Source organism: Melanotaenia boesemani, chromosome 1 (genome assembly GCF_017639745.1).
Source record: "Melanotaenia boesemani isolate fMelBoe1 chromosome 1, fMelBoe1.pri, whole genome shotgun sequence".
Classification (NCBI taxonomy): Eukaryota; Metazoa; Chordata; class Actinopteri; order Atheriniformes; family Melanotaeniidae; genus Melanotaenia; species Melanotaenia boesemani.
Window position 1 is genome coordinate 38,159,259 of NC_055682.1, and position 12,462 is coordinate 38,171,720.

A 12,462-nucleotide genomic window follows, 5' to 3' on the forward strand; every position below is an offset into this window, starting at 1 on the left:
ACCTTGGTGCATGAAAACCGTAAATGGAGATGGATTGGAAACTTAAATGGCTGAAACGTCCACAGTGGAGGCAGCTGATTGTTTTTCTGCTCACTTTTCATTTTCCTGCTTCCTTGCTGTCACATTTGATCTTTTTCTGCACCCCCACCCCCACATTCAGACTGTTAACCTCTGCTCCCATCTCTCCCAGTTCAGTCTCTGTTAACTGGAACTTGTGTGTGTCTCCAGAACGCCTACGACATGGCGGAGCTGCAGAAGTCCCTCCAGCCGAGCCCAGCTCAGTCGGTCCAGTACTGCCGCTCCAGAGCTCTGCACCACCCGCCCCCTCCCCACCACCACCATCACCTCCTCCACCAGGCGCCCCCAGCCCCAGCCTCCGCCCAGTCTCTGGATCCCCTCAGCCGGACATCCAGCTCCACAACCCTCCCCCCCTCCGCCGCCTCCACGTCCTCAACAGCAACCACCACCACCAGCCTCCGCAGGGACGTGCCCCCCACCAGGCCTCCAGCTCAGGGCCAGACCCGCCCCTCCCAGCTGGCACGCCGCTCCCTGTCGTTCTCCAGCCAGGACCTGGCTCGCTACCTGTGTGAGATCATCCGCGACGCCGACCAGCATCCGGACACGGGGCCTTTTGACTCCCTGCAGGTCTTCTCCACGGAGGGAGGGGGCTCGCCCGCCGGCTCTCTCAGCTCCTTCAGCTCGGCAGGTCTTGATGGTGGGAATGCAGGAGATGGGGGAGGGGAACCGAGGAGGGAGGAGACACTCGGGGAGTGGGGGCCTCGCTTTGAGAAGCTGCGGGCGCTGTATGAGCGAGCCGAGGCCAGCGACCTTTGAGCTGGTCTGAATAACGTCAGTTAGCGGACGCTTAGCGGCGAGAAACCGAGGAACAGTCTCGCTCGTCACCCAGCACGGAGCTGACAACCCACGCAGGAGTTGTATTTGCTGGATGATGAGCCCTGTCAATCAATACCGTGGCCTAACAGACACATGAAAGTATCCCCGTGACGAACTGGGAGAAACGTGACTCTTCACCCGAGCGACTCATTGTGATGGAGCTGAGCTTCACTGTCAGAAAATCAGAGCCAGCCCTGAATTTCCTCTCAGCTGAAGTCCCGAAATGTGAAAATACGATGTTTAAGGCTGTTGTTTTCTTTCTTTTTAAAATCAGCACCCATAAAAATGTATTTTTTATCACCTTGCTGCTGAAAGAAATGTGTAAATAAGGGACATGTACTCCACACTGCTCTGAGGATGAGTAGGCCGTGTAATCCAGAGATTGAATTTTCATTATCGCGGACACGTCGTGTTCTCGCTGCCTGGCTGTACAGAGCTTCTGTCAATGTTTGTATGAGGGAAAAAGTGCTTTGACCACCACTGAGTTACAGGGTGAGGTTTTTCCTTTTTCTGCAGTTTTCTTCTAGGTTAAGTAATTCTGTATTGGTTGGGTGTTTCAAGTTTCATCGTTCGGTGGGTTGTTAGACATCAAGCTTTCTACTTAGTACCGCGCCCGCGTCCTCATTTGATTTCCTTTTCTCATTGGCACTCCACCACTTGTTCCTGCTTACCCACAAGGAGGAGAAAGAGGGGGGTGGTGTACAGAAATTCAAACAGATGCGTTACAAAGAAGTGTGTGTGGACATGTGGACGGCGGGAGGGAGGAAGTGCGCGCTCTGTTGCTCTGTTCTGCGTGCGCTCCTCCTCGGGCATACCAAACATGGCAGCTGCGAGAGAGACGGCTTTAACAGATGATTGCTTGGTGGAATACAAACTACGTCAAGCAGCTTTCCAAGGTGACTACAGAAGAAATACAAATGAATTGAGGAGAGGGATGGAGGATAATATATATCTGACTTGTGACCTGTTTGGGTGGAGGGGTTGAGGTCAGATAACTCAGACAACTTTCATCATAAATTATCAGCTCTACACACGATCCTCCTCCTGCAGTTCCCAAACATATGAGAACAATTTATCTAACAGCAACAAAAAAAGAAAAGAGCAGAAATAAAGCAGGAAGGAGGAGGCCGAGTCTAAGGAGCACTTCCTCTCACCTTTTGATAAGAGATGATTACAAGGTGGAGGTTAAATCAAAGAGCAAATGATGAAGGAAGCAGAGAGGCATGAATGTGTGGCATGGAGCACCGTGGAGGGAAGCAACAGTTAGTTATCCAGCCAACAGCCGAGGAGCCGTCCTGGCATCCGCTGTCATCATCAATAGTTTTTTTATTTGTCTTCATCCTGGCAGACTCCTGCCCGTCGGCAGAGAGCGGTTAAAGGATCGGAGCGTGTGAAAACATGTCAGGCCGCTAAGCTTAATGGGGGCTGATGGCTTGATGTCGTGCTGGAGAAAAACCAAAGGACTGCGTGGAGGGGTCGAATCCCAGATCACGGCTTTCCAGAATCATGCTATTTTCAGCTGATGCAACCATGCAGCTTTTAGGAAAGGGAGACCTGAGGGAGGGGTGAGGATGCCTGGAGAAGTTTTCTTTTCCTTTTTTTTCCCTCCACTGAGACTGAAAGGGATTTGGGGACGCTTGTATCTTATTCCTCTGATGAGAGGGGCCGAGCCACGGAAGTGAAAGTTAAAGATCCTTCATGGTTCTCTCAGCAGCTGGAAGCAGCAGCAACTTTGGTCAACATCATTCATTTGTACCATAAAACAGCTTCTTAATGTTATGTTCTGGGTGCAGACTTGTTGTGAACAAAGTTAATGTTTTTACCTCATTTGTAAATACAGAGAAAGATTAAATACGATTATCGCTTAGGTTTGAAATGTTCAGCTTCAGAAAAAATAGAATCAAACTGAAGATATTTTCTATTAAACATGATGGTGATGAGCTTTTGACAGTTACATACGTGTTTTGTATTTGCTTTGATCTCTTTCTCAATAAATCCATTTATTTGCAGCAGACTGAACTGAATCACGACTCCATCTAAAAAAATAAATAAGATTTTAGATCCGCTGCACACACACACACACAACCCTGCGTCCATGAAGACACTAGTAAGAGGTAAATAAATCCAGAATACAGTGATTATTCATCAGATCTCATCACCTATATTTTAGTTTAAATAGAACTTTTCATTCAGATGATGAAACATAGAATTTTTATCATTTTGTGGAAAAGCTGAGCTGATTGAGAATCTGATGGCAGCATCTGTTAAAAGTTGGGACAGGTGCAACAAAAGGCTGGAAAAATAATTAATACAAATAAAACAATGACTGGAAGAACATTTGACAACTAATTAGGATCATTGACATCAGGGGTCGTATTCCTAAAGATTCTTAGTGCAAAAAGCTGCTCCTAGTGGCCAAATTCTAAGAAAATTCCGAGAATCTTTCTTAGAATTTCCCCTACAAGTGAAGAGTAGATCCTAGTAAAGATAAAAGCTATTCCTAAAGAATTCTTGCTCTTAAGAGAGCTCCTGAGGTGAGCTCCCGTTAAGAGCCGGGAAGAGGACTTTTAAGATGCCTAGGAGTTCCCTAAGCAGAGGCCAGAAGAGGCAGGAGAGATGTTCTCCAAACACTGGATGACTTTGAATTAATTAAACGTTACAGATTGGATGGTGCAGGAATCATAGTCGCTGTTCTCTGGTTTGTGGTAGATTTGAATGCCAACCAACACTGCTTCTTATAGGCTGGTCACCAGTCACAGACATTGATGGAAGCTGAGCCATTTTACCCTCATTAGTACAAAATGTAGTTGAAATGTTCAAAGTTGAAAGCCCAACAATCACCAGCATGGTAAATAAATGTAAGCAAATACATATAACTACCAGCATGTAAATACTGTACAAGTGGGTCTGACTTTCTACATTTTCTGTAGGATAATTTTAAAATATAGCTTACTATTCATATAACAAATTTTCTTTTTATGTAAAATATTATTTATGATTACAGTTTTCATTTAGATTAGATTCTATGATTAAATTTAAACGGTCCATTCTATGCCCATTTTCACCAAAGGTGTACCTAACTTTTAGGCTCATCCAATCACAGCTTTTGAAATGACGACTCATACCAAGCAACAGGGTCAAACACACCTCCACACTAAGATAGGAGTTTCTGTCCATTTCTGTCAGACTCCTTGCTAGCAATTTTTAGGCTAAGTTAGGAGCTCTCTGAGAGGATTTTCAGAATCTTTAGGAATACCAGCCCTGGTCAGTAACATGACTGGGTATAAAAAGAGCATTTCAGAGTGGTAGAGCCTCTACATTTAAAAAAAGACATGATTCTCTACTGGAAATTAATGTATGGACTCAGGAAGACTTCCAGAAATCACTGTCTGTGAACACAGTTCACCCTGAAATCAACAAAAGGTTAAAGCTGCATCATGCAGAGCAGAAGCCATATCTGAACAGGATCCAAAACAGCGCCACCTTCTCTGGAACAAAGCTCATTTAAAATGGTCTGAGGCAAAGAGGAAAACTGTTCTGTGGTCAGATGGATGAAAATATTAAATTCTTCGTAGAAATCATGAACACCGTGTCCTACAGACTACAGAGGAGAGGGAACCCCCAGCTTGTTATCAGTGGACTGCATCTAAGTTTTAGATGTTTCCCTGCTCCGGTACACCGGATTCAAATTAACCAGTCACTGTGCAGAACTTTGATGGGCTGTTGGATCATTTGATTTAAATCAGATGTGTTGGAGCAGGGAAACATCTAAAACTTGCAGGAGTGCAACCCTCAAGGCCAGGACTTCCCACCACTGTTTTACACCAACAGCATGGCTCCACAGGATGGAGTCTGGGTGCTGAACTGGCCTGCCTGCAGTCCAGTTTTATAATTTATACATTTAATATATATATTTTATATTAACTTCTATAAAACATTCAGAGCATCATGAAAGCAAAAATCCAGCAACCAAGGTCTAGGACAGTTGAGCAGCTAGAATCCTGGATCAGACCAGAATGGGACATTCCTCTCCTAGCAACTGGTCTCCTCACTTCCCAGATGTTTACAGTTGTTAAAAGAAGAGGAGGTGCTACACAAAACTAAACATCGCCCTGGAGCTACTTTTTAGATGCGTTGCTGCCATCAGATTCACAATAAGCTCATATTTTCCATGAAATGGTAAAATGTCTCCGTTTCAACATCTGATGTTAATGTTCTACTGGGAATAAAATCTGGGTTGACGGAGGCTTTAAGGTGACTTGTTGAGCTTTATTACCTTTTTTAGTGACCTTAAATATCAGAAGCTCCATATTTAGGGTTGAAGAAAAAGAAAATATTTTCTCACTTTGGCACCATTATGCAGATTGCATGCTTCTTCCCTGTTTTCTGATTTACCATGGGGACAAATCTGAACATTTGGATACGTTCTCATGGTGCTGTATCAGATGTTAGGGGTTAAAAGTGACACGGAGGGTCTTGATCCAGCGTCTGTACGCGACAGAAGCTCAAACATGCAGCAGGTGGGAGATGAGAACTTGCGGGGGCCTGACATAATAATGGACAACAACATTGTTGGAGGAAAGAAGTATTTTTATTGATCAAACTGCCACTGAACATAGATGTGTTTAATAATGTATTGAAAAGTAGATTCTCACATCCCTCATAAGGACTCGTGACAGCAGAGTAAACATCAAATTTTTCTAGAATTTCTTTGTCAGATGGTTTTAGCTGTATGGCAACAATAAAGTAGATTTAAAGAAAAACTGAAAAGTTAGCGAAGGCACCCAAATTTACGAACTGAAGGAGGTGGATCAAACTGTGGTCATGTTCTCACTCTGAAGATGATGTGCTGGTAAGAAGGTGCATCAGCTCTGCATCTTAAAGTACCACGAGCTAACTCTCCAGATCAGCTCCAACATGTCCCCCAGACACTTTACAAAACCACACATGGGCAGAATAATTTGGCACATCAGAAACACAGACTATAGGACAAAAGAGGCCCTCTCAGCCAACTTCAGTACCAGAACTTTCAAATCTGCTGCTAGAGGAATAATCAAAAATTCAAATAAACACTCCTAAACCTTGTGGGAAGCCTTTCCAGAAGAGTTTAAGCTGTTAGAGCTGCACAGGGTGATTCACTTCCAAATTTAAACCCTATGGATAAAAAAGGGACGTCTCAGCTGTTGCAATATTTTTGTCAATATATAGTTTATCATTCAAGTGTTTCCATCAGTGAATGTAAAACATCCTGCAGGTTTATGATTCTGAAGTTGAAGGGAAGCAAAAAAATAAAGTCATCACCTAGATTTAATCAAGCAAACAGGTAAGATCCTCCCATTAGATAATTCCTAAAAGGATGACGATGTTTCAGCTGCAACAAGTTATTTAACCCCTATCTGGTGCAGTGGGCAGCTTCTCATTTCTTAAACAACCACGTGGGGAGACAGATCCTGTGGTCATGGAAAAGATGTTCATCTGTTTCAGAAGGGTCAAATTATTGGCATCAAACAAAGAAAACATCTAACTTCTAAAACTGGCTTCAGAACTGTCCAACACATTAATAAAAACTGGAAGGTTAGTGGGGAAGCATCATCTTCCAGGAAGAAATGTGGTCAGAAAAACATCCTGGATGATGGTGATCCATGAACACTTAAACGTTTATTGAACTCAGATGGAAGAAAAACACCAGTAGAACTCAGGGCTATGTATTTCTACATCAGCAATGGGGATGGGGCCTGAACAGCTGTGTAGCTACAACCACTAATCTGTGAGGATAATCGGGAAAAGAATGACTTCAGTTTACTAGGAGCATAAAGATTGGACTCTGGGACAATGGAAGAAGCCATGTGGTCTGATGAGTCCAGATTTAGTCATTCCAGAGTGATGGAGCATCAGGGGAATCAGATGAAGTGATGCAGCTGTCATGCCTAGTGTACGAGCCTGTGATCAGGTCAGGTTTAGGTTTTAGCAACCTTGTGTCCAAGAATGAGGCCAGCTAGCTTACTGAAAAACCAGGGTATCCCATCTTCCCTGATGGCAGGCCCATATTTCAAATGAATTACAGGACTCAGGATGTGAAAGAGTGGTTCAGGAACAGAAGACATCATTTTCACTCATGGATTGGCCACAACCAAGTCCAGACCTGAACCCTATTGAGAATCGTTGGGATGTGCTGGAGGTCCAACTCTCCCATCATCACGACATTATCTCAGAGAAAAATGAATGCAACTGGATGGAAATTGTGAAATTGTAGAAGCTTATGACGATGCCACAAAGAATGCTGCCATAATCACAGGTAAAAGAGATCCAAGGGAATATTAGTGTTGCTTTTTTTGGATGGGCAAAGTGTATTTTACTGTTGTCTGTTCCAAACATGGACTTTACACTCGGTGTGTTCAGAAAATCAGCACTGGCACAAAACTGCCCGTGATTTTATGGACTAGAGTCAAGTTTTCACATTAAAAGCTTCAACAAATATCTGAATGCATCAGGTGCAAATGTCAAGTTTATGTCAGCAACATCCATCAGTCCTTTAAAAAGAAACAGTTCTACTTGTCCACGTAGTGAATGGCTTTTCCTCATCCGCTTTTCATAAAAAAAAAAAAAACGACAGCATGCCTGCATATGAACCACCAATCCCAATATGTATGGAAATTGCCTGTACTGAAAAAATATTACATTAGTACACTCTTATTAAGCAGGCATAATGGAATCACTTTGCTCTCAAATAAAGCAATCAAACATCTCCTAAATTAAACATCCAAATTGAAGACAGGATGAAGGAAGAACAGGAGCTGCTGATCCGATTGGTATGCATTACAATGAGGCTGCGCAGTTAACCAACAACATGGATTCCTTTAACAACTTTGAGAAGGAGTGGAAATTATCAAAGACAAAGGTCCTTATTAAAAGGAGAACAGATATAAAAATGCAGAGACGAGAGGGGAAAGTTTGGATCCACATATCGGATCAGTGTCTGAAAGGCTCCCTCGTCCTAGTCTCCAGTTTAAAAAGAAAAAAAGGAAATCTGTTTTGATGCACTCTCATTTCTTTGCTTTCTTTAAACATGAACCTTCTCTGGCCCCTAGTCCTCCTTTTCTTCTCCTTTTTGTAGCTGCAAAGCTCAGTTTGATATGCAAGTGTTGCCCCGGCCCTCTCCCTAACTATTTTGGATTGCGGGGAAGAATCAGTGCAGTTGTCAGCCCACTGCAATTTTCTCACCACTTACATTATTCATGTGTGTTTGTGCGTACGAGCGAGAAGAGTGAAAAGGTTGAGGCCGCTGCTGATGAGAGTCACGGAGCAAACAGAAAGAAAAACATGACAGCAATGACAACAGCAAAGCAACAAATATCACACAGAAGCAGCTCTGACCTCCGATGTAAAAAACTCATTCAGGCCAGAAAGAAAATTAACATAAATTATCCTTTTTTCTCCCTTCAAGGGTGATTCATGACATTTATCAGTGCGGCCAAAAGGTGACAACCTGATCCTGGCCAAGTCAAGCCGATGGTATGACTTGTTGAGTTGGGCTGAATCCTTCCTTCTACCATTACAAATGTTAGCCCCCCTCACCCTCCTTTTGACCATTTTTCTCAATATTTTTTTTATTTGATCCCATGACTCCTTCATATACACTACCAGTCAGGTTGGGACACATTTTCCTATTAGGTTTAGTATCAAAAGGCGCCCAAACTTTTGACTGGTAGTGTACCTGGCAAAAATACAAGGATTTCCTGCATCTGCCTACAATGGGAAACCAGTTGAATCTGGTGCAATCCAGTGAAAATGTCAAATATCACAACATTTCTGACAAATGAAATCCTGGCATTTAAGAATGAATGATTTTAAACTGTAATGGCTGAGATTAAAATATGTAGTTTTAATGGACGTCAATGGGGCATTTTTGGTCATGAAGGTCTGCAGAGGGAGTATCTGAACCGCTGGAAAAAAAAATATGAACACATCGAAATCAATTTTGTTACTAATCTTCATTTCCAAGACTGCAATCACCACCAGATCTCCCATCTCCCCAAACATTAATTTTATGGAAAATATTTTGTTTTTTAATGAATAATTATTCAAATCATCAAACAATTGATTGCTGGGTAGTTTTGAGCAGGTCTTAAGTTGTTTGAGTGATTCATGGAAAAAAAGCAGAATAAAATACTGATGTTTGATGATGATGTAGCAGTATTTGTGCATGTACATTTTTGCTCTAAAGGTCACTAGAGAATACTAAATTTGAGGACACAAAGGCTAAACAGAGCTAATATAGAAACCAAAAATTGCTCTTCTGACCCTGTTGTCATGCTAGCAGTACGAGGAAGCTGTGTCACCACAAATCTTTATTTGATCCAATTCTGATGGAGAAACTAAGCTGAAAACATTGCTAGCAAGGTTCTAACCAAGACAAGCTCCCTTTCAATAAAACATGGTTTATTGTAGAGAATGAAAAGGTATTCTGGGATTCAAGCGACAACTTCCAAGAAAAACCCATTATCCTAATTTCCAACCACAGCTTGTTTGGCTAAAAACTGAAAGCTTGTGAACAACGGATGAGATGGAGGATGCAGATGGACCTTATGAACAAGCTATTCTGCCCAAAAATCAACGACCCCCAATTAAAAAACAAAAACAAAAAAACATTTTGGCACATTTTTCAAAGTAATACTTATAAATACACTAATCCCTGTGTTTATTCTGTGAAATCATGTGCGTAGGATTTTATCATTCACTGTACTCGTACAAAATGTGTTTTAATACTGAAAGCTGGTTTGGTTTTGCGATGTGCAGCAGACAGATATGTTAGACACGGACTGAGATATGATTTTAGATGCTTATGCTGACGTTTGTGAGTCACATTTCCTTACAGTTGTCCTTACAACTCGGAATTCCAAGGAATTTCTGCTGGAAATGACAAAGTGATCACGTTTTTCTGAGCGGCAAACTCCTAAGTTTCAGAGGACCCTGACCACTTGCAGTCCATTGTTGCCTTTATTAAAATTGTTTATAATAAAGTTAGTCTCTTAAGTTTCTAGTCTAAACAGTAGTGAGTTATTGATAATTACGTTGTTATGGCTGGTTCATTAATCATCAGGAAAATTGGCTGCTGTTTTCATGGTGCACATTTTCACATTGGGTCTGTGTTTTTTTTTCTAGTTTTATACGCCTTTGTAGATACTCACAAATTGGCTGTTTTGGAGGTGTCCATTTTATTTGAGTTGGTGGAGCTGAAACACCAACTTCCTGGTAATGACGTCACATATTCTCGGCCGCTCGGAATTCCAAAACAACTGATATTGCACCAGTAGTCCTTCGATTAGAATTCAGAGTCTGTACGGAGAAAAGCTGACAGCAGATAAAGCGAGAATAAAACATGGTGTCTAAACAAACCGATGTGTGACTTTAGTTTCAGGAACTAACTAGCATTAGCCTAGCATAGCTAGGTAGCGTGACATCATGAGACAGAGGTCTGGTGAAGCGATCAGAGCCTCGGCCTATACCGGCCCGGTTGGTTTTCTGGTTTTTAAGGTCTACAGAAACATCTTCACATCTGTCGTCTTTTCCTTCTAAGGATGGAAACACTCATCAAACGGAGCCATTTTCAGAATGCAGCTGCCGGTTTATCCCAGTAGTTGATCAGACCACCATCACTGTAGAACTGCACAGAACTGGAATGATTTAGTTCATGATGGAAACAGTTTGCTGGTCTTTAAAGATCTAAAATCTCAGTCGTCTTCAGTTACATCTACATCATTTCTTAAAAAGTACATCTGGATTTTTAGAAACTCACTACAATTTCTATTCTTGCTGATTCTGGAGCATCTAGAAACATCTAAGCTATTGTTTGAGCTGCTTGATATAAATTTAATTTCTTTGATATTTCCAAACGTCTACAACTCAATTACTGTTTCTACCTGAAATAAGTCAGAACGCAGAAACATTTTGACCTTTCAGAGCATCTAGCTATCATGTTTAGAATGAGAAACTTTGGTTGATCTTTTCTTTCTGCACCAGTTTTCTGCTTCAGTTCCTCAATGAGACTAGAACCTTCAACCTGGACCGGCCAGCTGCTCTCACGTCACAGTTCATGGTACCAAACGTTTATAAAAACAGAAAACTAATCATCGTGATCACAGCAGGGTGCAGAGAGGTTTCATTTCTCCGCCTCCCGGCCTACTGAGTCCCGCTGGGATCCAACGAGTTCTTGGCACTTTTCTTGCGCTTCTTTTTCAGCCGGTAGACGTAGAAGGTTTTGTTCTGGAAAGTCTTGGTGAACAGCGTGGTGTAGGCCACACCTTCTGTCTTTATGGCTTCGCAGAATCGAGGGTGGACGGCGGGGACGAGGTCCGGGTCGTTCTCTCCGGGTCCGTCCATGATCTGAGGAGAGAAACCAGTGATGAATCGTTGTTATAAACGCTGAATGATGAACACTTCTGACCTCCGTCCAGCTGCTTCTCATACAAACGCTGCTGTTTGGCATTGAGAAGGACAGAGTCATTGACGCAACGCCTCAAGAAAATTTTCTGATTGGAGAATATTGATTCTTATATTGATAAACCGTCTGCCACAGAACGCTTATCTTTAAAAGATAAGAACCAATAAATGATGCATACTTGAACTACACACAGAGATGCTGAGTTCAAGGACCCCTTGAGGCTATAAAAGAAACTAGAAATAAAATCTAAAAAATGTCTATGTCTATGTCAGTAGTCCCCAACCCTGTTTTCCTCAAGTAGTCTCTTTAGAGAAAGCAGAAAAACAGCCACTCAGATTGGCCAGAAAACTGAAAACAGCTCGTTTACCGCAAGCGGATCAACAATAAATGTAGTCTGGTTTCAACCCAACCTGTCAATCCGTGGAAGAAGACCTGGCTGGGTTCTTTCGTGTGAATGCTCTCTAAGTGTTTTCAGGCTCATGGCCATGACATGGCCTTAACTCTAACCACCACAGAGACTCTGTTCAGTAACAACCTCGTGGACCCTGTGTGCCGGGCTAGGAAACACTGGTCCATGGGGAATATTGATTTAAATCATAAAATCTGGTCACTGTAAATTATCCCTAGGAGTGAATGTGAGTGATTATTATTGTCTCTGTGTTGGCCCTGCGATGGACTGGCGGTCTGTCCCGGGTGCACCCTGCCTCTCACCTGGCAGCTGCTGGCATAGGCTCCAGGTTCCCTGCAACCCTGAATAGGACCGAATGGTATAAAAAATGGATGGATCATTAAAGCGTCATGTCATAATTATTAGAATTTAGATGAAAAGTAAGAAAAAGGTGAGAAAAAGAAGGAAAAAAAGGGAAGTCAGAAACGAGAAGGAAATCTAAAAACTAGACAAATTAAAGCCAGAATAAAAAGAAAAAGGGAACAGAAACAGATATAGGCCCACTGTTGCTGCAATAAAGCTGTTGAGATGTAAGATCTAGGGTATACTGTGTGACATTTACAGCCCCCCACCCACCCAACACACACACACACACACACACACAGAGCTTCAGTGTTTCATGTGTGTTACGCCACACTTCACCCAGACTGAAGCTTGTCTCGCCTCTGGTAATCCAAAG

The 12,462-nt window shown here is 42.4% G+C and overlaps 2 protein-coding genes across 4 annotated transcripts in view; one reads left to right on the forward strand and one right to left on the reverse strand.

The window, feature by feature from the left end:
* Positions 1–2,908, forward strand: part of si:ch211-186j3.6 (neural-cadherin) — a 384,844-nt gene extending 381,936 nt beyond the window's left edge. Inside the window, exon 37 of the mRNA XM_041985518.1 lies at positions 229–2,908. Coding sequence (XP_041841452.1) covers positions 229–834 — 606 coding nt within the window. The 3' untranslated portion in view covers positions 835–2,908. The remainder of the gene's footprint in view (positions 1–228) is intronic.
* A 7,249-nt stretch (positions 2,909–10,157) lies between these two features.
* Positions 10,158–12,462, reverse strand: part of dpy19l3 (dpy-19 like C-mannosyltransferase 3) — a 66,185-nt gene continuing 63,880 nt past the window's right edge. For all 3 annotated transcript variants that reach the window (XM_041973424.1, XM_041973585.1, XM_041973497.1), the window contains exon 19: positions 10,158–11,277. In XM_041973424.1, coding sequence (XP_041829358.1) covers positions 11,074–11,277 — 204 coding nt within the window. In that variant the 3' untranslated portion in view covers positions 10,158–11,073. The remainder of the gene's footprint in view (positions 11,278–12,462) is intronic.